This window comes from Ranitomeya variabilis, chromosome 4, assembly GCF_051348905.1.
Source record: "Ranitomeya variabilis isolate aRanVar5 chromosome 4, aRanVar5.hap1, whole genome shotgun sequence".
Classification (NCBI taxonomy): domain Eukaryota; kingdom Metazoa; phylum Chordata; class Amphibia; order Anura; family Dendrobatidae; genus Ranitomeya; species Ranitomeya variabilis.
Genome location: NC_135235.1, coordinates 23,158,613 through 23,186,011, shown reverse-complemented (window position 1 = coordinate 23,186,011; position 27,399 = coordinate 23,158,613). Strand labels below are relative to the sequence as shown.

Sequence of the window (27,399 nt, the reverse complement as noted above, 5' to 3'; positions counted from 1 at the left end):
AGAGCACAGCCCACAGAGAACTATATACAGCCCACAGCAGTATACAGCACAGAGCACAGCCCACAGAGAACTATATACAGCCCACAGCAGTATACAGCACAGAGCACAGCCCACAGAGAACTGTATACAGCCCACAGCAGTATACAGCACAGAGCACAGCCCACAGAGAACTATATACAGCCCACAGCAGTATACAGCACAGAGCACAGCCCACAGAGAACTATATACAGCCCACAGTAGTATACAGCACAGAGCACAGCCCACAGAGAACTATATACAGCCCACATCTCTTCTCTTCCTCCCCTCACCTCCTCCGAGAATGGCCCCACAGTCCAGAAAAAAAAAAACTCTCCTCACCTCTCCTAGTGCCCAGCGTTGCTTCCTGGTTCCTGCTCCTGTCTCAGCAGCTGCAGTCTGCCCGGGACACAGCAGGTGCGCGATGATATGACATCATCGCGCACCCGCAGTGTCAGAGGCAGAGCGGGGAATGATGGGAGAGGAGCGTCTGTAGACGCTCTCTCCTCCATCATTGCATTCAACTGTACCGGCGTCTATACGCCGGTATAGTTGAATGCGACGGCGGGGGCGGCGGATTGAGCGGCCCACCACTGGCACCGGCCCTTCTGGCATTTGCCAGAAGTGCCCTATGGCCAGTCCGGCCCTGCTGTTCAGCTTCCAATATATAATTCATTAGTTGTCAATCTCTTAGAATTTTCCTACTCACTCCATGACCAGCAGAGAAGAATGAGAAGCTGTAAAATGATCGTCATCTCCTGGATCCACGGTCGGCAGTGGCACGACATAGCTCAGGATACAGCTTACTATGAATAGCTAAGTGACATCACGTCAGCTCATTGGTTTATGCTCATCTAATTATCAGGAAGGAGAATAGAACTTCTGAAAACTCCAAACTGTGGAATCCATAATTACTGATGGAATAATGATTTTTGAAGGAGCAAGAACTCCATTTTTTTATCCGATATCATTTGACCACATTTTTGCCATTTTTGTTCTCATGACGCACAATGCACCATCTTCATAGTTGGTCACCGAAGGTTCTCAAGTAAGAGGATTTAGGTCACTTAACATTGCACAAGCCATTAAGTTAGGCATCAAATTAAAGATTTTTGTGCCTCAATATACGAGGGCTGAGCTGTCTGATTGAAGGTAACCTTTGCTGGATCTGAAATAAGGTCAGCTATGTTTTACCCATTGACAAAGGCCTACAAGAATTAGGCACCTTTTAGTTGCTGCTTGCCCGAAGACACTTGTAATCACCACCAAAAGGTGGTCCTGGCAGCTCCATGTCATTTTTATGATTGCCAACACCTTTGAAAAATGGTTGAAACAAAGTCTGATTCTCATGCTACCATTACTTCTTGCCAATATCTTTGCTTTCATCAGCTTAGTTCTTCTTCTTCTTCTTCAGTTAATGCAAACATCATAATATCTGACAACCTCATTAAACCAGAAATACACATTCCCTACCTAATGTCAGGTTTGTCAAGTGCAATCTACAGATGGAAAAAAATATTCTAAACTATTTACATTTGTTTAGAGTTTCCCAAAATGTGTGGATTCAGGTCAATCCAAATCTTGGAATTTCACTTTGTAGGAATCCAGCAAAAGGGCGTCCACAATGTCGCTTAATTCTGAGGGTTGGGAACAGATTAAAAAACATGGAATTCTTACGCTCGCCCCTCCTCTGACCTCCCCACTCCTGTCTCCACCTGGTTCTCCAATTGACTTTTCTTCCTTCTTTTTCTCCATCCAGGTTTTCCGGTGGACACAGCTGCTAACTAAGCCCCAAACAGTCGGGCGTGATGCAGGTCAATGACTGCATGAGGCCTCATCAACGGCAGACCCGCTGGAAGACTTGGAGAATAAGAAGAAAGAACAAGAGCCAATTGAAGGAATGGTCTGGAAGCAATGGCAGTGGGAAAGGTATGGGAGAGGATAGAGTTTATTTTTTCTTAACCCTTTCTCAACAGTTTTTCTTTTCACTCAATATCTTCGATCCAAAGTGAATCTTGGGAGATTCCCTCAACTTTATCACATATACCCTTTTAAAGTGAAAGTCCACAAAAAAGTCTAAATAACAATAATATGCACATTCAATATTCGGATTTATTTCTTAGCATCTTAGCATACCTTTATAGCTAGCAGAGCCCCATTTTTTTTAATACAGGAGAGAATTAGAAGCTGAATATCTGTCCTCCTGTAGCCACCACTAGGGGGAGCTCAGGAACTCATTTAATTTACTTGTACATTGAAATCAATAATAAAACAGTATGCAGTGAGCTCCCTCTAGTGGCAGCAACAGGTAGCACTTACTAGCAATGCAGAGGATATGGAGCTCTGTATCAGCGAACTCTACATTTATATTAAGAAACTCAACACGGAATTGTTGGACCGTGCCAGCTATTATAGCTCAGCACCTTTGACGTGAATAAAGCTGAACTTGAATATTTCACACAATCTGTAGACAGAGGTATGATGTTATTTTTGGAAGAAATCAGCCATATTTTTCTAATCTTGGACAACCCCTTTATTGTATCAGCCAAGTACTTGTGGGAGATAATACCGGGTAGATATTAGGTAACATCATGTATTCCAGGAAGAAAGACGTGACCACACACAGCTGTACTTTATAACGGTTCATTATAACATCTGCTTCCTCTGCCTCTCACTTCTACACACTGTCTCTATAGGAGTCTCCCGCTGTGGATGCTGCTGGCACAGTAATACCTGCCGCTGTCTTGGATGGAGGCAGAATAGATGGTTAGGACACTGATTTTATTATTAGGTTCAATTTTCGCTTTTTTATCATTGAACTCCGGCTCCATCGTTATTGCATCATTGATTGAGTATCCAATAAGCACCAGTTCTTTCCCCATCTTCTGTCGGTACCAATATTTTGTGTAGTATGCGCTGTCATCATGTTCACAGTTTAGCGTGATATTGTGGGCAGGACGAGCAACGTGGAACTGTGGCTTCTGGATGACATCTGCTGCCAGACACCCTGTCGGGATAGATGACCGTGTTATGTGGCTGGTATGTATATCCTCTATATAGCGTTATGTATATTGTCTTTCTCATTCAATTATGACTCTAATGATTATTGTTTGAAATGTAGCACACTGAAGTGATAAAAGAACACTGTCTATATAACGTTCCTCAATCACATGGAATAAAAGAACATCATCCATATAACGTTCCTCAATCACATGAAATAAAAGAACATCATCCATATAACGTTCCTCAGTCACATGAAATAAAAGAACATCATCCATATAACATTCCTCAGTCACATGAAAAAAAGAACATCGTCTATATATCATTCCTCAATCTCTAATTTGCTTTCCCCAATATCTGTATTTTTTTACTGCAAAAATCTTTATCATACAGTTAAAATGATCATTTGTATATGATTTAATCAACATAAACAGATTTAAGAGCTTAACTATGTGCTCTAGATGACTACTATCTTAACCTATGCAATGCCACACCACACAGAACACCTGTAATTCCACTAATTCGGGAGGATCGTTCATGGCTTCCACTCACACTGAGTCCAGCAGATCAGAACGAGGAGCGGAGGAGCTCGTGTCATCTCCCGGGATGCAGACAGTAGTAACAGGACAGAGGCCGGGTGTATGTAATACTACTCGTGAGAACAGGATGGAAGCTCTCAGCATGTTCCTGCCATCTCCTCCTACTCTCTAGAGCCTCCAATGACTTCAGGGGGTCAAAAAGGAAATGTATCATGAGTATGGCATATGGGGATCTTTCTGCAGACTTCCTTTTCAGAGGAATTGGGATTTTGAGGCAATGCTTGTGTTTGAATTTTAATCATAAAAATATTGGTTTTGCATTCTTACAAAATATTAAGTCAATCATCTATTATCTATCTATTATCTATCTATTATCCATCCATTATCTATTATCTATCTGTCTAATATCTATTATCTATCTATTATCTGTAATCTATTTATTATCTATCTATCATTTATTTATCTATTATTTATCTATTCTCAATTATCTACTGTATCTATCTACTATCTTTCTATCTATTATCTATCTATCTATTTATTATCTATCTATCCTTTCTATCCATTATCTATTATCTATCTATCTATCTATGTATTAGCTGTGAATTCATCCATTTATTATCTATCTAATAAAATAAAATGGGAACGGTTGGTGATATCAACTTCCTGTTTGTGGCACCTTGAAAAAGAGCAGCGAAATGCGTGTCGGTGGCGGTGGGACACGGGTCCAGTGGTGTATTGCAATATGGGTAAGCACTCCTTAAGCCATTGGTATGCATTACAAATTTGCAACTGTGCAATATATATATATATATATATATATATATATATATATATATATATATATATATATATATAAATCTGACTTATCTAACTTATTGTGTGATATACCTTGGATGCTTCCTGATTCACTATGAGCACTAAGCACTTTATTTATTTACGACACTATGCCAGGATACCCGTGGTTGATCTGATCCCTCTTTATGTATATGCTTGTTATATTGATTTGGTTTATTATTATTTAACTGTTTAATAAAATTTATACATACTTTTTTACAATTTTGGACTGAGTACTCAGGGTATTACTGTTTGTGGCACATTAGTATATGGAAGGGGGAAAACTTTCTAAGATGGGTGGTGACCATGGCGGCCATTTTGAAGTCGGCCATTTTGGATCCAACTTTATTTTTTCCAGTGGGAAGAGGGTCATGTGACACATCAAACTTATTGAGAATTTCACAAGAAAAACAATGGTGTGCTTGGTTTTAACAGAGCTTTATTCTTTCATGAGTTATTTACAAGTTTCTCTTTGTTTACAGCCATTGACATGTCGCAGAGGCTAACACGTGAGGAGCTGATAGAAATTGTGTTGATGTCTGGTGAACACAGTACCCGGGTCATTGCAGCAGATTTCAATGCAAGACACCCTACGCAAGAAAACGGTCACCATTCCCATGTTATTTAGGTGTATCCATATAAATGTCCCACCCAAAAAAGTTTGCCTCATCACTGAACATAATGTTCTGTGTAAACTGAGGGTCCTGTTCCAATTTTTGCTTTGCCCATTCTGCAGATTCAGCGCTCCGATCTGGCATTAGTCGAACATCCCTTCAGCGGATATTAGCTACTCACAAATGGCTCCTTACAAAATTCAGCTGCTGCAGCATCTCAATGAGGATGACCCAGATCGACGCGCTGAATTTTCAGAATGGGCAAAGCAAAAATTGGAACAGGACCCTCAGTTTACACAGAACATTATGTTCAGTGATGAGGCAAACTTTTTTGGGTGGGACATTTGTGTGGATACACCTAAATAACACAGGAATGGTGACAGTTTTCTTCCGTAGGGTGTCTTGCACTGAAATCTGCTGCAATGACCCGGGTACTGTGTTCACCAGACATCAACACAATTTCTATTGCTTATCACGTGTTAACCTCTGTGACATGTCAATGGCTGCAAATAAAGAGAAACTTGTAAATAACTCATGAAAGAATAAAGTTACATTAAACCAAGCACACCATTGTTTTTCTTGTGAAATTCTCAATAAGTTTCATGCGTCACATGACCCTCTTCCCATTGGAAAAAATAAAGTTGGATCCATGATGGCCGACTTCAAAATGGCCGTCATGGTCACCACCCATTTTGAAAAGATTTCCCCTCCCATATACTAATGTGCCACAAACAGGAAGTTATCACCAACCATTCCCATTTTATTTAGGTGTATCCATATACATGGCCCACCCTGTATTATCTATTATTATCTATTATATATGTATTATCTATATATTACCTATCTATTATCTATCTGTGCATTATCTTCTAAATTCAAATTCAAAGAAGCTTTATTGGCAAGACTAAAGGCACATAAGTTTTGCCAAAGCAAGTGTAAAGTAAGGATAGGGACAGTGGGGGTGATGGGTAGGGACTGTAGGAATGTGGAACATCCAGGGTGGAGGCTATGGAAGTCCATGGCATATCATAGTTCTCTTCTTGCAGCCTAAGGCATACGCTCACATACTGCGTTGCTCTCTCCTCTGAGCTCACATACTTCGCTGCTCTCTCCTCCACGCTCACATACTGCGCTGTTCTCTCCTCCGTGCTCACATACTGCGCTGCTCTCTCCCCTGAGTTCACATACTGTGCTGCTCTCCTCCGCGCTCATACTGTGCTGCTCTCTCCTCCGCGCTCACATACTGCGCTGCTCTCTCCTTCGCACTCACATACTGCGCTGCTCTCTCCTCCGTGCTAACATACTGCGCTGCTCTCTCCGTGCTCACATACTGTGCTGCTCTCTCCTCCGTGCTCTAATACTGCGCTGCTCTCTCCTCCGCGCTCTAATACTGCGCTGCTCTTTCCTCCATGCTCTAATACTGCGCTGCTCTTTCCTCCGTGCTCTAATACTGCGCTGCTCTCTCCTCCGTGCTCTAATACTGCGCTGCTCTCTCCTCCGTGCTAACATACTGCGCTGCTCTCTCCATGCTCACATACTGTGCTGCTCTCTCCTCTGTGCTCTAATACTGCACTGCTCTCTCCTCCGCGCTCACATACTGCGCTGCTCTCTCCCCTGAGTTCACATACTGTGCTGCTCTCCTCCGCGCTCATACTGTGCTGCTCTCTCCTCCGCGCTCACATACTGCGCTGCTCTCTCCTTCGCACTCACATACTGCGCTGCTCTCTCCTCCGTGCTAACATACTGCACTGCTCTCTCCGTGCTCACATACTGTGCTGCTCTCTCCTCCGTGCTCTAATACTGCGCTGCTCTCTCCTCCGCGCTCTAATACTGCGCTGCTCTTTCCTCCATGCTCTAATACTGCGCTGCTCTTTCCTCCGTGCTCTAATACTGCGCTGCTCTCTCCTCCGTGCTCTAATACTGCGCTGCTCTCTCCTCCGTGCTAACATACTGCGCTGCTCTCTCCATGCTCACATACTGTGCTGCTCTCTCCTCCGTGCTCTAATACTGCACTGCTCTCTCCTCCGCGCTCACATACTGCGCTGCTCTCTCCATGCTTACATACTGCGCTGCTCTCTCCTCTGTGCTCACATATTGTACTGCTTCTGGTACATGGTCAGTTTCTGTGAGGTGATGATATCGTTCCTCCAGTCGTGGACATGCCTTCCTTGTATACCATTTTCCTGATTCTGGCTTTTGTCAGGCTGCTGTGATTGGTGTTTTGGTCCGGTTGGGTTTGGGTGAGCTGTTCTGGGGTCATGGTTCGTGTGGACCACCTATGTATGTGCAGCAGAGCTTTATGATAATGGGAGCTCGATCTGCTACTATGTAGGTGAGCCCGGAATGACAGCGCCCTTTTCAGGACTGCTAGGTGCAGTGGGAATCTGCCCAGCTCAGCTCGACAGGCATTGTTGGAGATGCTCTGAGGGTATGTGTGAGGGCCCCAGACTTTGCTGCTGTACAGGAGGATTGGGGTGATGATGGCATCAATGATTTTTAGCCAGACCCTCGCTTGTGGCTCCAGATAGCATAGACGGTTTTGCAGGTCTTGTACTTCAGGGTATCTATGGCTTGTTTGACGTTCCCTGACTGCTGAAGTTCCAGGCCCAGGTAGGTGTATTTGTCCGTCCCTGTGAGAGTGCAGTTGTTCAGTGAAAAAATGAAGGGTGCTGGTCCGATCTTGGCTTTCTTCTCTGGAACACCATTGATGTTGGTATTCTTTGGGTTGATCGGTAGTGCCCACGTCGAGCTGAATTTCCTTAACATTTTCATGTTGTCTTGAAGACCTTTCACGGTTGCTGACAGCAGTAGTAGATCATCTGCATATAGCAAGAATTTCACCTGGGCATCATGGGGTATGAGACCTTGTGCTGCAGAGGATTATTTATTTTAGTTTACTTGCTTGTATATAAAAAAAAACACATCGCAAGGTCATCATGTGAACACACCTTAAAAGTAGTTGGCTCATTTCTAAAAGTCATAACTTCTTATATTTTTAGGCCTTATAGGATGGAGAACTTGCTTTTCTATAATGGTAGATTTTTCATGAAATTCTTCATTCTTTCATTACCCATTATGCTGTAGAAACCACACAGAGGTTATAGGGTTTTGCATAAGTAGTTGTGCTGCGCCCCCTCTTGTCGAATCAACCATAATGAGATGACATCTGTTATATGAGGAATATGAGACCTCAGATGCAGCTGTGCTCTATGGCTGATCCTGTGTCTTAGATCTTCTCACATTAATAATGGGGGCCAGGTTTTATTCACTGTTGTGAATTTGGATTTTGGGCTCCCCCGGTGGCCGCTTGTGGAATTGGACTTGTCATCCTCTTTCCTGTTTCACCTGGTTCCATCAGTAGTGGGTGTCGCTATTTAAGCTCATTTCTCTGGTGGTTTCTTGCCGGTCAACAATGTTATCTGATGCCTCTCAGTGCTTGTTCCTGCTTCTAGACAACTTCTAGATAAGTTGGACTTTAGTCCATGTTTTGTTTTGCCTATTTGTTCCAGTTCACAGCTGAAGTTTTGTTACTGTGTCTGGAAAGCTCTCGTTGATCAGGGATTGCTACTCTGGCGTTATGAGTTAATGCCAGAGTTTAAGGTAATCTCTGGATGGTGTTTTGTTAGTGTTTTTCTGCTGACCATGAAAGTATACTATCTGTCTTCTGCTATCTAGTAAGCGGACCTCAAATTTGCTAAGACTATTTTCCTGCTGCGTTTGTTGTTTCATCTGAACTCACCGTCATTATATGTGGGGGGCTACTGTCTTCTTTGGAATATTTCTCTAGAGGTGAGCCAGGTCTTATATTTCCCTCTGCTAGCTATTTAGGTCTTAGGCCAGAGCTGGGCATCTAGCGATAAATAGGAAATGCTACCTGGCTATTTCTAGTTGCGCGGCAGGCTTAGTTCATGGTCAGTATAGTTCCATCTTCCGAGAGCTTGTCCCTCTATAGGCTTGCTATGATCTCTGCCTGCAGAGATCATGACAGTTTGACCGGCCCATAAAGTGTTAAAGACCCAGGTTGAGAAAGGAGAGTTATAAGAAGTCTGCTGGAATTTTTTTTTTTTTTTTTCCTCCAGTCTGCCTTGCTGCAGTCTTTTTTCTCTCTCTCCTCCTAATCTCTGTATGGCTCTGTGTGCACCTGACAATAATGGATCTCCAGAGTGTAACTGCGGGTTTGAATAATCTCATCACGAAAGTACAAAATTTACAAGATTTTGTGGTACATGCTCCGGTATCTGAGCCGAGAATTCCTTTGCCGGAGTTCTTCACAGGGAATAGAGCTAGCTTCCAGAATTTCCGAAATAATTGTAAGCTTTATTTGTCCCTGAAGTCTCGTTCAGCTGGAGACCCTGCTCAGCAGGTTAGGATTGTGATTTCCTTGCTCAGGGGTGACCCTCAAGATTGGGCCTTCTCATTGCCAGCAGGGGATCCTGCGTTACGCGATGTGGATGCGTTTTTTCTGGCCTTGGGCTTGCTTTATGAGGAACCTCATTTGGAACTTCAGGCAGAAAAAACTTTGATGGCACTATCTCAGGGGCAAGACGAAGCTGAAGTTTTCTGCCAAAAATTCCGTAAATGGTCTGTGCTTACTCAGTGGAATGAGTGCGCCTTGGCGGCAACTTTCAGAGAAGGTCTCTCTGATGCCGTTAAGGATGTTATGGTGGGGTTCCCTGTGCCTGCAGGTCTGAATGAGTCCATGACAATGGCTATTCAGATTGATAGGCGTCTGCGGGAGCGCAAACCGGTGCACCATCTGGCGGTGTCTATGGAAAAGACGCCAGAAAGTATGCAGTGTGATAGAATTCTGTCCAGGAGCGAGCGACAGAATTTTAGACGGAAGAATGGATTGTGTTTCTATTGTGGGGATTCTACTCATGTTATATCAGCATGCTCTAGGCGTACAAAGAAGCTTGATAAGTCTGTTTCCATTGGCACCATTCAGTCTAAGTTTATTTTGTCTGTAACCCTGATTTGCTCTTTGTCATCCATTGCCACGGACGCCTATGTTGACTCTGGCGCCGCTCTGAGTCTTATGGATTGGTCCTTTGCCAATCGTTGTGGTTTTGATTTAGAGCCTTTGGAGACTCTTATTCCTCTGAAGGGGATTGACTCCACCCCATTGGCTAATAATAAACCACAATACTGGACACAAGTAACCATGCGTATCAATCCGGATCACCAGGAGATTATTCGTTTCCTGGTGCTGTATAATTTACATGACGATTTGGTACTGGGATTGCCATGGTTGCAGTCTCACAACCCAGTCTTGGACTGGAGAGCAATGTCTGTGTTGAGCTGGGGATGTAAGGGTATTCATGGGGACTTACCTTTGGTTTCTATTTCGTCGTCCATTCCCTCTGAAGTCCCTGAGTTCCTCTCTGATTATCAAGACGTCTTTGACGAACCCAAGCTTGGGTCGTTACCTCCGCACCGTGAGTGCGATTGTGCCATAGATTTGATACCGGGTTGTAAATATCCAAAGGGTCGTTTGTTTAATCTGTCTGTGCCGGAACATGCTGCTATGCGGGAATATATAAAGGAGTCTTTGGAAAAGGGACATATTCGTCCATCTTCTTCTCCCTTGGGAGCTGGGTTTTTCTTTGTCTCAAAAAAAAGACGGCTCTTTGAGACCATGTATTGATTATCGGCTTCTGAATAAGATCACTGTTAAGTATCAATACCCATTGCCATTGCTTACTGATTTGTTTGCTCGTATAGAGGGTGCTAAGTGGTTCTCTAAAATTGATCTTCGTGGGGCGTATAATTTGGTGCGGATCAGGCAGGGGGATGAGTGGAAGACCGCATTTAATACGCCCGAGGGCCACTTTGAGTATTTGGTCATGCCTTTTGGTCTTTCTAATGCCCCTTCAGTTTTCCAGTCTTTTATGCATGATATTTTCCGCGATTTTCTGGATAAATTTATGATAATATATCTGGATGATATTCTGATTTTTTCTGATGACTGGGACTCTCATGTCCAGCAGGTCAGGAGAGTTTTTCAGGTTCTGCGGTCTAATTCTTTATGTGTGAAGGGGTCTAAGTGCGTTTTTGGGGTCCAGAAAATTTCCTTTTTGGGGTATATTTTTTCTCCCTCTTCCATTGAGATGGATCCCGTCAAGGTGCAAGCTATTTGTGACTGGACTCAGCCCTCCTCTCTTAAGGGTCTTCAGAGATTTTTGGGCTTTGCCAACTTTTACCGCCGATTTATTGCTGGTTTTTCGGATGTCGTTAAACCACTGACTGATTTGACCAGACAAGGCGCTGATGTTGCTAATTGGTCCCCTCATGCTGTAGAGGCCTTTCAGGAGCTTAAGCGCCGTTTTGCCTCTGCCCCTGTGTTGCGTCAGCCTGATGTGAATCTGCCTTTTCAGGTTGAGGTTGACGCTTCGGAGATCGGAGCTGGGGCAGTGTTGTCGCAGAAAGGTTCCGACTGCTCCGTCATTAGGCCTTGTGCCTTCTTTTCTCGCAAATTTTCGCCCGCAGAGCGGAATTATGATGTTGGGAATCGGGAGCTTTTGGCCATGAAGTGGGCGTTTGAGGAGTGGCGCCATTGGCTCGAGGGGGCTAGGCATCAGGTGGTGGTATTTACTGACCACAAAAATTTGATTTATCTTGAGACTGCCAGACGCCTGAATCCTAGACAGGCGCGCTGGTCTTTATTTTTTTCTCGCTTTAATTTTGTGGTGTCATACCTACCGGGTTCTAAGAATGTTAAGGCAGATGCCCTTTCTAGGAGTTTTGACCCGGACTCTCCTGGTAATTCTGAACCCACAGGTATCCTTAGGGAGGGAGTAATTTTGTCGGCCGTTTCTCCTGATCTGCGGCGGTCCTTGCAAGGGTTTCAGGCGGATAGACCGGATCGTTGTCCGCCTGATAGACTGTTTGTTCCGGATGATTGGACCAGCAGAGTCATCTCTGAGGTACATTCTTCTGCATTGGCAGGTCATCCCGGAATTTTTGGTACCAGGGATTTGGTGGCAAGATCCTTCTGGTGGCCTTCCCTGTCACAAGATGTGCGAGTCTTTGTGCAGTCATGTGACGTTTGTGCTCGGGCCAAGTCTTGTAGTTCTCGGGCTAGCGGACTGCTGTTGCCCTTGCCTATTCCTAAGAGGCCTTGGACACACATCTCGATGGATTTTATTTCAGATCTGCCTGTTTCCCAGAAGATGTCTGTCATCTGGGTGGTCTGTGACCGTTTCTCTAAAATGGTCCATTTGGTTCCTCTGCCCAAGTTGCCTTCTTCTTCTGAGTTGGTTCCTCTGTTTTTTCAGAATGTTGTCCGATTGCACGGTATTCCTGAGAATATTGTTTCTGACAGAGGTACCCAATTTGTGTCTAGATTTTGGCGGGCATTCTGTGCTAGGATGGGCATAGATTTGTCTTTTTCATCTGCTTTTCACCCTCAGACTAATGGCCAGACCGAGCGGACTAATCAGACCCTTGAGACATATCTGAGGTGTTTTGTCTCTGCTGACCAGGATGATTGGGTTGCTTTTTTGCCATTGGCAGAGTTCGCCCTCAATAATCGGGCCAGCTCTTCCACCTTGGTGTCCCCGTTTTTCTGTAATTCGGGGTTTCACCCTCGATTTTCCTCCGGTCAGGTGGAATCCTCGGATTGTCCTGGAGTGGATGCGGTGGTGGAGAGATTGCATCACATCTGGGGGCAGGTTATGGACAATTTGAAGTTGTCCCAGGAGAAGACTCAGCGTTTTGCCAACCGTCATCGTCGTGTTGGTTCTCGGCTTTGTGTTGGAGATTTGGTGTGGTTGTCTTCTCGTTTTGTCCCTATGAGGGTCTCTTCTCCTAAGTTTAAACCTCGGTTCATCGGCCCTTATAGAATATTGGAGATTCTTAATCCTGTTTCTTTCCGTTTGGACCTCCCTGCGTCCTTTTCCATTCATAACGTTTTTCATCGGTCGTTATTGCGCAGGTATGAGGTACCTGTTGTACCTTCAGTTGAGCCTCCTGCTCCGGTGTTGGTTGAGGGTGAGTTGGAGTACGTTGTGGAGAAAATTTTGGACTCTCGTGTTTCCAGACGGAGACTCCAGTATCTGGTCAATTGGAAGGGTTACGGCCAGGAGGATAATTCTTGGGTCAATGCATCTGATGTTCATGCTTCTGATCTTGTTCGTGCCTTCCATAGGGCTCATCCTGGTCGCCCTGGTGGATCTGGTGAGGGTTCGGTGCCCCCTCCTTGAGGGGGGGGTACTGTTGTGAATTTGGATTTTGGGCTCCCCCGGTGGCCGCTTGTGGAATTGGACTTGTCATCCTCTTTCCTGTTTCACCTGGTTCCATCAGTAGTGGGTGTCGCTATTTAAGCTCATTTCTCTGGTGGTTTCTTGCCGGTCAACAATGTTATCTGATGCCTCTCAGTGCTTGTTCCTGCTTCTAGACAACTTCTAGATAAGTTGGACTTTAGTCCATGTTTTGTTTTGCCTATTTGTTCCAGTTCACAGCTGAAGTTTTGTTACTGTGTCTGGAAAGCTCTCGTTGATCAGGGATTGCTACTCTGGCGTTATGAGTTAATGCCAGAGTTTAAGGTAATCTCTGGATGGTGTTTTGTTAGTGTTTTTCTGCTGACCATGAAAGTATACTATCTGTCTTCTGCTATCTAGTAAGCGGACCTCAAATTTGCTAAGACTATTTTCCTGCTGCGTTTGTTGTTTCATCTGAACTCACCGTCATTATATGTGGGGGGCTACTGTCTTCTTTGGAATATTTCTCTAGAGGTGAGCCAGGTCTTATATTTCCCTCTGCTAGCTATTTAGGTCTTAGGCCAGAGCTGGGCATCTAGCGATAAATAGGAAATGCTACCTGGCTATTTCTAGTTGCGCGGCAGGCTTAGTTCATGGTCAGTATAGTTCCATCTTCCGAGAGCTTGTCCCTCTATAGGCTTGCTATGATCTCTGCCTGCAGAGATCATGACAATTCACTCTCTCTGTATAAGTATCTCGCTGTGGACACTGCTGGCGCAATAATAAACTGCACTGTCTTGTGCAGAGACAAAACTGATAGTGAAGAGACTTTTCTGGCTGCTTTGTGGTTGGATTTTTATCCTTCCATTATTAAACTCATTCTCCATCATTGCGGCTTCTTCATAGTCTGTGTATCCAATAAGGACGAGTCCTTTCCCCTTTTCTTGCCGGTACCACATTTTTCTATATTTGCTGCTGTCATTGTGTTCGCAGGTCACAGAGATGTTTCCCATGGCAGAAGATGATATAAATGTTGGATACTGGCTGACATCTGCGGCCAGACTGACTGCGGGGTGAGAAAACACCACGTGAATGTCGTCGATGTAGCGGCGACAAATCTGAGTTCTATACAGAATCTGGATGTTACATTGTTATATATGTTAAAATGTGTCATTATCATAATGTGTATCATTTGTAATCAGAATACATTGTTAAAATTGGAGAAATTATAGAAAAATACCTAACCTGGTTCATGTAAACTCACAGACTATATACAGAATATATGGAGACATCTTCCTTGGTAATAAGAATACATCTCTGAATGTATCACTAGTCCACATATAAATGTATGATAATTGTCCTACAGTTCCCTGTATATGGAGCACAAGTGTGACCACTGCTGTATTCGCCTCCACTGAACTGACGTGATGGCTGTCTTCATCCATGAATGAGGCAGTGATGGTCCATTTCTGCCGGAGACTTTCAGACCCATGTTCTTGGTTTGGTGGCAGCCTTCTAGTCAGAACTCCAGTGATCACACATTGTTCACCTACCTTGTGGATAGATTTAGTGTAAAAATCCCTTTAATTCAGATAAAGGATAACACTATGTCTTACTGCTGGTAGAATGTACTGTACATAAATATATGTTGGACTCACAGCTCAGACACCAAGAGAGAAGCACGATCTGGAGGACAAGTGACATCTTGGATCAAGAATGCCTTTACAAGACAGAGACACGGTGAATCTGGTTGATGAAACCGCCCCTAACCCATCCTTAAAGGGGTTGTCCCTAAATATAAGGAAATAAAACACTTTTGCATTATCTCCATGAACAGTGTCCTTGCTGATAAGGGGAAACGCTTCAACACTCATATATACATATATATATATATATATACTAGATGGTGGCCCGATTCTAACGCATCGGGTATTCTAGAATATGCATGTCCACGTATTGCCCAGCCACGTAGTATATTAGGCAGCCACGTACTATATTGCCCAGTTACGTAGTATATTGCCCAGTTACGTAGTATATTGCCCAGCTACGTAGTATATTGCCCAGTCACGTAGTATATTGCCCAGCTACGTAGTATATTGCCCAGTCACATAGTATATTGCCTAGTGATGTAGTATATTGCCCAGCTACGTAGTATATTGCCCAGTCACATAGTATATTGCCCAGTGACGTAGTATATTGCCCAGCCACGTAGTATATTGCCCAGCTATGTAGTATATTGCCCAGCCACATAGTATATTGCCCAGTGACGTAGTATATTGCCCAGCCACGTAGTATATTGCCCAGTGACGTAGTATATTGCCCAGCCACGTAGTATATTGCCCAGTTACGTAGTATATTGCCCAGCCACGTAGTATATTGCCCAGTTACGTAGTATATTGCCCAGCCACGTAGTATATTGCCCAGTGACGTAGCATACAGCACACACGTAGTATATTGCCCAGTGACGTAGTATATTGCCCAGTGATGTAGTATATTGCCCAGCCACATAGTATATTGCCCAGTGACGTAGCATATTGCCCAGCCACGTAGTATATTGCCCAGTGACTGTTGTGAAATTGGATTTTGGGCTCCCCCGGTGGCCACTGGTGGAATTGAACTGGTGTGCATCATCCCCTCTGTTCACCTGTTTCCATCAGGATGTGGGAGTCGCTATTTAACCTTGCTCCTCTGTCACTTCCATGCCGGTCAACATTGTAATCAGAAGCCTTTCTGTGCATGTTCCTGCTTCTAGACAACTCCCAGCTAAGTTGGACTTTTGTCCTCGTTTGTTTTTGCATTTTGTTCCAGTTCACAGCTGTAGTTTCGTTTCTGTGTCTGGAAAGCTCTTGTGATCTGAAATTGCCACTCTGATGTTATGAGTTAATACTAGAGTCTTAAAGTAATTTCAGGATGGTATTTTGATAGGGTTTTCAGCTGACCATGAAAGTGCCCTTTCTGTCTTCCTGCTATCTAGTAAGCGTACCTCAATTTTGCTAAACCTATTTTCATACTACGTTTGTCATTTCATCTAAAATCACCGCCAATATATGTGGGGGCCTCTGTCTGCCTATCGGGGAAATTTCTCTAGAGGTGAGCCAGGACTATATTTTCCTCTGCCAGGATTAGTTAGTCCTCCGGCCGGCGCTGGGCGTCTAGGGATAAAAAACGTAGGCAACGCTACCCGGCTACTGTTAGTTGTGCGGCAGGTTTAGTTCATGGTCAGTTTAGTTTCCATCCTTCCAAGAGCTAGGACTTATGTTTGCTGGGCTATGTTCTCTTGCCATTGAGAACCATAACAGTTTGACCGGCCCAAAAGGGTTAAATTAATTGACAGAGAAAGGAGAGATAAGAGAAGTCTGCTGAAGATTTTTTTTTTTTTTTTTTTTCCTTTCCCTTCAGTTCTGAGTGTGCTTGTAATTGAATCTCTTGCAAGTCTGCCTATATTGCAGCCTTTCTCTCTCTCTCTCTCCTTCTAATCCTGGAATGGCTCTGTGTTCACCTGTTTAAAATGGATATTCAGAGTTTAGCTGCAGGTTTGAATAATCTCACCACGAAAGTTCAAAATTTACAAGATTTTGTTGTTCATGTTCCTATATCTGAACCTAGAATTCCTTTGCCTGAATTTTTCTCGGGGAATAGATCTTGCTTTCAAAATTTTAAAAATAATTGCAAGTTGTTTTTGTCCCTGAAATCTCGCTCTGCTGGAGATCCTGCTCAGCAGGTCAGGATTGTGATTTCCTTGCTCCGGGGCGACCCTCAGGATTGGGCTTTTGCATTGGCTCCAGGGGATCCTGCGTTGCTCAATGTGGATGCGTTTTTTCTGGCCTTGGGGTTGCTTTATGAGGAACCTCAGTTAGAGCTTCAGGCGGAAAAGGCCTTGATGTCCCTATCTCAGGGGCAAGACGAAGCTGAAATATACTGCCAGAAATTCCGTAAATGGGCTGTGCTTACTCAGTGGAATGAGTGCGCCCTGGCGGCGAATTTCAGAGAGGGTCTCTCTGATGCCATTAAGGATGTTATGGTGGGGTTCCCTGTGCCTGCGGGTCTGAATGAGTCCATGACAATGGCTATCCAGATCGATAGGCGTCTGCGGGAGCGCAAACCTGTGCACCATTTGGCGGTGTCTACTGAGAAGACGCCAGAGAATATGCAATGTGATAGAATTCTGTCCAGAAGTGAACGGCAGAATTTAAGACGAAAAAATGGGTTGTGCTTCTATTGCGGTGATTCAACTCATGTTATATCAGCATGCTCTAAGCGTACTAAGAAGCTTGATAAGTCTGTTTCAATTGGCACTTTACAGTCTAAGTTTATTCTATCTGTGACCCTGATTTGTTCTTTATCATCTATTACCGCGGATGCCTATGTCGACTCTGGCGCCGCTTTGAGTCTTATGGATTGGTCCTTTGCCAAACGCTGTGGGTATGATTTGGAGCCTCTTGAAACTCCTATACCCCTGAAGGGGATTGACTCCACCCCATTGGCTAGTAATAAACCACAATACTGGACACAAGTAACTATGCGGATTAATCCAGATCATCAGGAGATTATTCGCTTTCTTGTGCTGTATAACCTACATGATGTGTTGGTGCTTGGATTGCCATGGCTGCAATCTCATAACCCAGTCCTTGACTGGAAAGCTATGTCTGTGTTAAGCTGGGGATGTAAGGGGACGCATGGGGACGTACCTGTGGTTTCCATTTCATCATCTATTCCCTCTGAGATTCCTGAATTCTTGACTGAATTTCGTGACGTTTTTGAAGAACCTAAGCTTGGTTCATTACCTCCGCACCGGGAGTGCGATTGTGCCATAGATTTGATTCCGGGTAGTAAATACCCTAAGGGTCGTTTATTTAATCTGTCTGTGCCTGAACATGCTGCTATGCGAGAATATATAAAGGAGTCCTTGGAAAAGGGACATATTCGTCCTTCGTCATCTCCCTTAGGAGCCGGTTTTTTCTTTGTGGCTAAGAAAGATGGCTCTTTGAGACCGTGTATTGATTATCGGCTTTTGAATAAAATCACGGTTAAATATCAATATCCGTTGCCACTGCTGACTGATTTGTTTGCTCGCATAAAGGGGGCCAAGTGGTTCTCTAAGATAGATCTCCGTGGGGCGTATAATTTGGTGCGAATTAAGCAGGGGGATGAGTGGAAGACCGCATTTAATACGCCCGAGGGCCACTTTGAGTATTTGGTGATGCCTTTTGGTCTTTCAAATGCCCCTTCAGTCTTTCAGTCCTTTATGCATGACATTTTCCGTGATTATTTGGATAAATTTATGATTGTGTATCTGGATGATATTTTGATTTTTTCGGATGACTGGGACTCTCATGTCCAGCAGGTCAGGAGGGTTTTTCAGGTTTTGCGGTCTAATTCCTTGTGTGTGAAGGGTTCTAAGTGCGTTTTTGGGGTTCAAAAGATTTCCTTTTTGGGATATATTTTTTCCCCCTCTTCCATCGAGATGGATCCTGTCAAGGTTCAGGCTATTTGTGATTGGACGCAACCCTCTTCTCTTAAGAGTCTTCAGAAATTTTTGGGCTTTGCTAACTTTTATCGTCGATTTATTGCTGGTTTTTCTGATGTTGTTAAACCATTGACTGATTTGACTAAGAAGGGTGCTGATGTTGCTGATTGGTCCCCTGCTGCTGTGGAGGCCTTTCGGGAGCTTAAGCGCCGCTTTTCTTCCGCCCCTGTGTTGCGTCAGCCTGATGTTGCTCTTCCTTTTCAGGTTGAGGTCGACGCTTCTGAAATCGGAGCTGGGGCAGTTTTGTCGCAGAGAAGTTCCGATTGTTCCGTGATGAGACCTTGTGCCTTTTTCTCGCGTAAATTTTCGCCCGCCGAGCGGAATTATGATGTTGGGAATCGGGAGCTTTTGGCCATGAAGTGGGCTTTTGAGGAGTGGCGTCATTGGCTTGAGGGGGCTAGACATCAGGTGGTGGTATTGACTGACCACAAAAATCTAATTTATCTTGAGTCCGCCAGACGCCTGAATCCTAGACAGGCGCGCTGGTCATTGTTTTTCTCTCGGTTTAATTTTGTGGTGTCCTACCTGCCGGGTTCTAAGAATGTTAAGGCGGATGCCCTTTCTAGGAGTTTTGAGCCTGACTCACCTGGTAACTCTGAACCTACAGGTATCCTTAAGGATGGAGTGATATTGTCTGCCGTTTCTCCAGACCTGCGGCGGGCCTTGCAGGAGTTTCAGGCGGATAGACCTGATCGTTGCCCACCTGGTAGACTGTTTGTTCCTGATGATTGGACCAGTAAAGTCATTTCTGAGGTTCATTCTTCTGCGTTGACAGGTCATCCTGGAATCTTTGGTACCAGGGATTTGGTGGCAAGGTCCTTCTGGTGGCCTTCCCTGTCTCGAGATGTGCGAGGCTTTGTGCAGTCTTGTGACGTTTGTGCTCGGGCCAAGCCTTGTTGTTCTCGGGCTAGTGGATTGTTGTTGCCCTTGCCTATCCCGAAGAGGCCCTGGACGCACATCTCGATGGATTTTATTTCGGATCTTCCTGTTTCTCAGAAGATGTCTGTCATCTGGGTGGTGTGTGACCGTTTCTCTAAGATGGTCCATTTGGTTCCCCTGCCTAAGTTGCCTTCTTCTTCCGAGTTGGTTCCTCTGTTTTTTCAAAATGTGGTCCGTTTGCATGGTATTCCGGAGAATATCGTTTCTGACAGAGGAACCCAGTTCGTGTCTAGATTTTGGCGAGCATTCTGTGCTAGGATGGGCATAGATTTGTCTTTCTCGTCTGCTTTCCATCCTCAGACTAATGGCCAGACCGAGCGGACGAATCAGACCTTGGAGACATATTTGAGGTGTTTTGTGTCTGCAGATCAGGATGATTGGGTTGCTTTTTTGCCTTTAGCGGAGTTTGCCCTCAATAATCGGGCCAGCTCTGCCACCTTGGTGTCTCCTTTTTTCTGTAATTCGGGGTTTCATCCTCGATTTTCTTCTGGTCAGGTGGAATCTTCGGATTGTCCTGGAGTGGATGCTGTGGTGGAGAGGTTGCATCAGATTTGGGGGTAGGTAGTGGACAATTTGAAGTTGTCCCAGGAGAAGACTCAGCTTTTTGCCAACCGCCGGCGTCGGGTTGGTCCTCGGCTTTGTGTTGGGGACTTGGTGTGGTTGTCTTCTCGTTTTGTCCCTATGAGGGTTTCTTCTCCTAAGTTTAAGCCTCGGTTCATCGGCCCGTACAAGATATTGGAGATTCTTAACCCTGTGTCCTTCCGTTTGGACCTCCCTGCATCTTTTTCTATTCATAATGTTTTTCATCGGTCATTGTTGCGCAGGTATGAGGTACCGGTTGTGCCTTCCGTTGAGCCTCCTGCTCCGGTGTTGGTTGAGGGCGAGTTGGAGTACGTTGTGGAAAAAATCTTGGACTCCCGTGTTTCCAGACGGAAACTCCAGTATCTGGTCAAATGGAAGGGATACGGTCAGGAGGATAATTCTTGGGTGACTGCCTCTGATGTTCATGCCTCCGATCTTGTCCGTGCCTTTCATAGGGCTCATCCTGATCGCCCTGGTGGTTCTGGTGAGGGTTCGGTGCCCCCTCCTTGAGGGGGGGGTACTGTTGTGAAATTGGATTTCGGGCTCCCCCGGTGGCCACTGGTGGAATTGAACTGGTGTGCATCATCCCCTCTGTTCACCTGTTTCCATCAGGATGTGGGAGTCGCTATTTAACCTTGCTCCTCTGTCACTTCCATGCCGGTCAACATTGTAATCAGAAGCCTTTCTGTGCATGTTCCTGCTTCTAAACAACTCCCAGCTAAGTTGGACTTTTGTCCTCGTTTGTTTTTGCATTTTGTTCCAGTTCACAGCTGTAGTTTCGTTTCTGTGTCTGGAAAGCTCTTGTGATCTGAAATTGCCACTCTGATGTTATGAGTTAATACTAGAGTCTTAAAGTAATTTCAGGATGGTATTTTGATAGGGTTTTCAGCTGACCATGAAAGTGCCCTTTCTGTCTTCCTGCTATCTAGTAAGCGTACCTCAATTTTGCTAAACCTATTTTCATACTACGTTTGTCATTTCATCTAAAATCACCGCCAATATATGTGGGGGCCTCTGTCTGCCTATCGGGGAAATTTCTCTAGAGGTGAGCCAGGACTATATTTTCCTCTGCCAGGATTAGTTAGTCCTCCGGCCGGCGCTGGGCGTCTAGGGATAAAAAACGTAGGCAACGCTACCCGGCTACTGTTAGTTGTGCGGCAGGTTTAGTTCATGGTCAGTTTAGTTTCCATCCTTCCAAGAGCTAGGACTTATGTTTGCTGGGCTATGTTCTCTTGCCATTGAGAACCATAACAAGTGACGTAGTATATTGCCCAGCCACGTAGTATACTGCCCAGTGACGTAGTATATTGCCCAGTCACGTAGTATATTGCCCAGTGACGTAGTATATTGCCCAGTCACGTAGTATATTGCCCAGTGACGTACTATACAGCACAGACACGTAGTATATTGCCCAGTCACATAGTATACAGCACACACACGTAGTATACTGCCCATAAAATACTAACAGCACTGATAGAGTAAATAAGATGAATGCTGCTGTGTCCTGAGGTCGCAGCATGTCTGCCGTGCACACCGTGCAGCCTGGAGATGCCGCCAGGGGCGGAGTGTTCCCGGACACGTGCTACACACCGGGGGTCCCGGGATAACACAGCCGCGCTTCCCCGTGCTGGATGAGAGGAGCACCCCCTGCCAGCGGCTGCTGGCAGCGGAGGCTCCAGTTCAGCACATGTAGTGCTCTTACCATTACCGGAGCGTGTATTCCTCCGCAGAAGATGGCGGGACTGTGGCCGGTGCTACAGCCGCGGCCAGCATGACGGCGCCCTGGGCCGAGAGGTACATAGAGCACCCGGTCTGCCCCAGGGACACCATGCAGGGCATCGCTCTCAAGTACGGGGTGACGGTAAGCAGGGGACGGTCCTGGGAGGCTGAAGGCGGTGTGCCAGGCTGGTGGGAGTGTGGAGCCCACCACCTGAGCTGTTTGCGGGCAGGAGACTGGCACTGCCAGGGTCTGCGGGGGAAGACCGGAGGGGAGTATGCGGGCGCCGGGCAGTGACTGCAGGGGAGTAGGGAGGGACTAATCGGACTGTGGCCGTCGCTGATTGGTCGCGGCAGCCATGACAGGCAGCTGGCGCGACCTATCAGCGACTTGGATTCCATGACAGACAGAGGCCTTGACCAATGAATATCCGGGACAGACAGACGGAAGTACCCCTTAGACAATTATATATATAGATATATAAATATCAGTCCATAGAGGGCACTAACAGTCATTTACTTTAAATTTGTCAGAGTAAAGGCTGGATAGGTAACAGAAAGGATTTTTCTTTCTCATAGTTGTTGTTTTCTTTTCTCGTCTCTTTATATGCAATTTGCCTCTTTAGAGAGGAAGAGGGATAGAACTCTAACAGCGATCCTAAAAGTTTATATTGACCCTTTTATGAGCCTTGCAATATGATGTAGGATAAAAGCAAAACCAGAATCTCAATTTACAGTCTGCAAATTGTCTTCAAATTGAGATTCTGGTTTGGCTTTTATCCTAATTCATGTGACAAGGCTCATTAACCCCTTTCTAACCTCGGACGGGATAGTACGTCCGCATACCTCCCAACTTTCGGGGAAAGGAAAGAGGGACAAAGTCATCGGCGCGCGTAGCGGCAAATTTTAGGCCACACCCATTTCACAACTAGCCACGCCCCAACCACACCCATTTAGCACTTCTGATCACAATGTTTCGTTAACAATAATTATGAACAAAAAAATATGGCCACACACGACACTCCATATTGTACAATGGTCACACACGACGCTACATACTGTACAATGGCCACACACGACGCTCCATATTGTACAATGGCCACACACGACGCTCCATAGTGTACAATGGCCACACACGACGCTCCATAGTGTACAATGGCCACACACGACGCTCCATAGTGTACAATGGCCACACACGACACTCCATATTGTACAGTGGTCACACACGACGCTCCATAGTGTACAGTGGCCACACACGACGCTCCATAGTGTACAATGGCCACACACGACGCTCTATAGTGTACAGTGGCCACACAAGACGCTCCATAGTGTACAATGGCCACACACGACACTCCATATTGTACAGTGGCCACACACGACACTCCATATTGTACAGTGGCCACACACGACGCTCCATATTGTACAATGGTCACACACGACGCTCCATACTGTACAATGGCCACACACGACGCTCCATAGTGTACAATGGCCACACACGACGCTCCATAGTGTACAATGGCCACACACGACACTCCATATTGTACAGTGGTCACACACGACGCTCCATAGTGTACAATGGCCACACACGACACTCCATATTGTACAGTGGCCACACACGACGCTCCATAGTGTACAATGGCCACACACGACACTCCATATTGTACAGTGGTCACACACGACACTCCATACTGGACAGTGGCCACACACGACGCTCCATACTGTACAATGGCCACACACGACACTCCATATTGTACAATGGTCACACGACGCTCCATACTGTACAGTGGCCACACACGACGCTCCATATTGTACAATGGCCACACACGACGCTCCATACTGTACAATGGCCACTCACGACGCTCCATACTGTACAGTGGCCACACACGACGCTCCATATTGTACAATGGCCACACACTACGCTCCATACTGTACAATGGCCACACACGACGCTCCATACTGTACAGTGGCCACACACGACGCTCCATATTGTACAATGGCCACACATGACGCTCCATACTGTACAATGGCCACACACGACGCTCCATATTGTACAATGGCCACACACGACGCTCCATACTGTACAATGGCCACACACGACGCTCCATATTGTACAATGGCCACACACGACGCTCCATACTGTACAGTGGCCACACACGACGCTCCATACTGTACAATGGCCACACACGACGCTCCATACTGTACAGTGGCCACACACGACGCTCCATAGTGTACAATGGCCACACACGACGCTCCATAGTGTACAATGGCCACACACGACGCTCCATACTGTACAATGGCCACACACGACGCTCCATACTGTACAATGGCCACACACGACGCTCCATATTGTACAATGGCCACACGCGACGCTCCATATTGTACAATAGCCACACGCGACGCTCCATATTGTACAATGGCCACACGCGACGCTCCATATTGTACAATGGCCACACGCGACGCTCCATATTGTACAATGGCCACACACGACACTCCATAGTGTACAATGGCCACACACGACGCTCCATAGTGTAGAATGGCCACACACGACGCTCCATACTGTACAGTGGCCACACGCGACGCTTTATAGTGTACAATGGCCACAAGCAACGCTCCATACTGTACAATGGCCACACGCGACGCTCCATACTGTACAATGGCCACTCACGACGCTCCATACTGTACAGTGGCCACACACGACGCTCCATACTGTACAATGGCCACACACGACGCTCCATACTGTACAATGGCCACACACGACGCTCCATATTGTACAATGGCCACACACGACGCTCCATATTGTACAATAGCCACACACGACGCTCCATATTGTACAATGGCCACACACGACGCTCCATATTGTACAATGGCCACACGCGACGCTCCATATTGTACAATGGCCACACACGACGCTCCATAGTGTAGAATGGCCACACACGACGCTCCATACTGTACAGTGGCCACACACGACGCTCCATAGTGTAGAATGGCCACACACGACGCTCCACACTGTACAATGGCCACACACGACGCTCCATACTGTACAATGGCCACACACGACGCTCCATACTGTACAGTGGCCACACACGACGCTCCATACTGTACAATGGCCACACACGACGCTCCATACTGTACAGTGGCCACACACGACGCTCCATACTGTACAATGGCCACACACGACGCTCCATACTGTACAATGGCCACACACGACGCTCCATACTGTACAATGGCCACACACGACGCTCCATATTGTACAATGGCCACACACGACGCTCCATATTGTACAATAGCCACACACGACGCTCCATATTGTACAATGGCCACACACGACGCTCCATATTGTACAATGGCCACACGCGACGCTCCATATTGTACAATGGCCACACACGACGCTCCATAGTGTAGAATGGCCACACACGACGCTCCATACTGTACAGTGGCCACACACGACGCTCCATAGTGTAGAATGGCCACACACGACGCTCCACACTGTACAATGGCCACACACGACGCTCCATACTGTACAATGGCCACACACGACGCTCCATACTGTACAGTGGCCACACACGACGCTCCATACTGTACAATGGCCACACACGACGCTCCATACTGTACAATGGCCACACACGACGCTCCATATTGTACAATGGCCACACACGACGCTCCATAGTGTACAATGGCCACACACGACGCTCCATATTGTACAATAGCCACACACGACGCTCCATATTGTACAATAGCCACACACGACGCTCCATATTGTACAATGGCCACACACGACGCTCCATATTGTACAATGGCCACACGCGACGCTCCATATTGTACAATGGCCACACACGACGCTCCATAGTGTAGAATGGCCACACACGACGCTCCATACTGTACAGTGGCCACACACAACGCTCCATACTGTACAATGGCCTTTGGCCACATTATGCTCCATACTGTATAATGGCCCCACATGATGCTGCGTACAGTATAATGGCCCCACACAATGCTGGGTGCAGTATAATGGCCACACATGGTTACCCCACCCCCATCATTGCCTTCTCCATCACTACACACAAACACCTTTCACCGCGCTCCCTCGCAGCAGCCGGCAGCTTCCACTCCCACGGCGCTGAATGGTGTCATCCAGCTGTGCCGCTGACTGCTCACGTCGCTGCAGCTGTGATACGCCACTGATAAAGACCTCCTGTGTCTCCTGTGCCAGTCAGTGTCAGAGCGAGGAGCAATATCTGCTCCGATCCGACACAGCCAGCGTCCGCTCCGTACACCTCGTATACATGCGACTCTGCTCCATACACCTTGTACATATACGACTCTGCTCCATACACCTTGCACATGCGGCTCCGCTCCGTACACACACGGCTCCTCCCCATACACCTTGTACACACACGGCTCCACTCCATACACTTTGTACACACACAGCTCCGCTCCATACACCTCGTACACACACGTCTCCGCTTCGTACACCTCATACACACACGGCTCCTCTCCATACACCTCGTACACACATGGCTCTGCTCCATACACATCGTACACACATGACTGCGCTCCATACACCTTGCACATGCGGCTCCGCTCAGTACACCTCGTACACACACAGCTCCGCTCCGTACACCTCATACACACACGACTGCGCTCCATAAACCTTGCACATGCGGCTCCGCTCCGTACACCTCGTACACACACAGCTCCGCTCCGTACACCTCGTACACACACGACTGCGCTCCATACACCCTGCACTTGCGGCTCCGCTCCATACACCTCGTACACACACGACTGCGCTCCATACACCTAGCACACGTGGCTCCGCTCCGTACACCTCATACACATGCGGCTCTGCTCCGTACACCTCATACACACACGGCTCCACTCCGTACACCTCATACACACACGGCTCCACTCCGTACACCTCATACACGGCTCCACTCCGTACACCTCGCACACACACGGCTCCACTCCGTACACCTCGTACACACACGGCTCCTCTCCGTACACCTCGTACACACATGGCTCCTCTCCGTACACCTCGTACACACACGGCTCCACTCCGTACACCTCATACACACACGGCTCCACTCCGTACACCTCATACACACACGGCTCCACTCCGTACACCTCATACACGGCTCCACTCCGTACACCTCGCACACACACGGCTCCATTCCGTACACCTCGTACACACACGGCTCCACTCCGTACACCTCGTACACACACGGCTCCTCTCCGTACACCTCGTACACACATGGCTCCTCTCCGTACACCTCGCACACACACGGCTCCACTCCGTACACCTCGTACACACACGGCTCCACTCCGTACACCTCGTACACACACGGCTCCTCTCCGTACACCTCGTACACACATGGCTCCTCTCCATACACCTCGTACACACACGGCTCCGCTCCGTACACATTGCACACGCTGCTCTG

The 27,399-nt window shown here is 46.5% G+C and overlaps 1 gene segment (V, D, J or C); it reads right to left on the bottom strand.

The window, feature by feature from the left end:
- Window positions 1-13,934: 13,934 nt before the first annotated feature.
- On the bottom strand, window positions 13,935-14,454 carry LOC143767544 (Ig kappa chain V region 3381-like). The segment is given in 2 exon segments: window positions 13,935-14,336; window positions 14,446-14,454. Coding segments are annotated over 2 exon segments (411 nt in total).
- Window positions 14,455-27,399: the final 12,945 nt, after the last annotated feature.